Genomic DNA, 1,659 nt, shown 5'->3' on the forward strand with positions numbered 1-1,659 from the left:
CCCCGACGGCACGTGCGATGGGACCCGGGCGTGCAAGAGGGCCTGCGGGTGCCCCGGCCCCCCCGATGGCACGTGAGTGTGCGACGGGACCTGAGCGTGCAAGAGTATCTGGGAGCGCCCCAGCCCTCCCGACGTCATGTGAGTGTGCAACAGCACATGCGACGGGACTTGAGCGTGCAAGAGCGCCTGGGAGTGCCCCAGCCCTCCCGACATCATGTGAGCATGTGACAGCACATGCAAAGGGACCTGAGCGTGCAAGAGCACCTGGGAGTGCCCCAGCCCTCCCGACGTCATGTGAGTGTGCAACAGCACATGCGACGGGACTTGAGCGTGCAAGAGCAGCGGCAGCGGGACCCGGGCGTGCAAGAGTGCCTGGGAGCGCCCCGGCTCTCCCAACAGCACGTGAGTGTGTGACAGCACGTGCAACAGGATTCGAGCATGCAAGAGCAGCAGTGGCGGGACCTGGGTGTGCAAGAGCGCCTGGGAGCGCCCCAGCCCTCCCGACGTCATGTGAGTGTGCAACATCATGTGCAACGGGACTCGAGCGTGCAAGAGCAGCTGCGACAGCACATGCGACTGGACTTGGACGTGCAAGAGCTCCTGGGACCACCCCGGCCACCCTGACAGCATGTGAGCGTGCAACAGCACATGCAAAAGGATTTGAGCGTGTAAGAGCACCTGCGGCAGCATGTGCAACGGGACTTGGGCGTGCAAGAGCGCCTGGGAGCACCCCAGCTTTCCCGACAGCATGTGAGCATGTGACAGCACGTACAATGGGACTTGAGTGTGCAAGAGCATCTGCGATGGGACATGAGCGTGCAACGGCACGTGCCACCGGACTTGGGCGTGCAAGAGCACATGGGAGTGTCCTGTCCCTTGTGACACGACATGAGTGTGCAACAGGACCTGTGGCAGGACGTGGGCGTGCAACGAGATGTAGACGCGCAATGGGGCTTGGGCGTACAACAGGACATGGAGGTGCAACAAGACGTGCAATGGGATGTGGGCATGCAACAGGACTTGAGTGTGCAACAGGACCTGCAACGGGACGTGGGCGTGCAATAACATCTGCAACAGGACGTGAGCGTGCAACAGCACTTACAACGGGACTTGAGCGTGCAATGGGATGTATACGTGCAACAGAACTTGGGTCTGCACCAGGACATGGGCGTGCAACAGGAACTGGGCGTGCAACATCATCTGCAACAGGACGTGGGCATGCAGTGAGATGCATACGTGCAGCCATGCTTGGGCGTGCAACAAGGTCTGCGACAGGACGTGCATCAGGACATAGGTGTGCAACAGGAGCTGAGCGTGCAACAGGACACGGGCGTGCAACAAGATGTGTGACACATCAGGGGCGGGCGAAGGGATTTGGGCGTGCAACAGCATCTGCAACGGGACATGCAACAAGACACCGGCGTGCAACAGGACATGAGTGTGCAACAGCACATCATGCGGGACTTGGGCGTGCAGTGCGATGTAGACGTGCAAGGGGACTTGGGCGTGCAACAGGATCTGCGGCTGGACATGGGCGTGCAACGGGACTTGGGCGTGCAATGAGATGTATACGTGCAAGGGGGCTTGGGCGTGCGACAGGATCTGCGGCAGGAGACGGGCGTGCAACAGGAGACGGGCGTGCAACATCATCTGCAACAG

At 60.9% G+C, this 1,659-nt stretch overlaps 1 protein-coding gene across 1 annotated transcript; it reads right to left on the reverse strand.

Annotated features, from left to right (window-relative positions):
• Positions 1 to 1,020: 1,020 nt before the first annotated feature.
• Positions 1,021 to 1,166, reverse strand: LOC104514047 (keratin-associated protein 5-4-like; the record flags this gene model as incomplete). Its single annotated transcript, XM_010157586.1, has 1 exon — positions 1,021 to 1,166. A coding segment is annotated over exon 1 (146 nt), but the record flags the coding sequence as incomplete, so codon positions are not given.
• Between the last annotated feature and the right edge of the window lie 493 nt (positions 1,167 to 1,659).

The sequence above is a fragment of the Eurypyga helias genome, unplaced genomic scaffold, assembly GCF_000690775.1.
Source record: "Eurypyga helias isolate BGI_N326 unplaced genomic scaffold, ASM69077v1 Scaffold23788, whole genome shotgun sequence".
NCBI lineage: Eukaryota > Metazoa > Chordata > Aves > Eurypygiformes > Eurypygidae > Eurypyga > Eurypyga helias.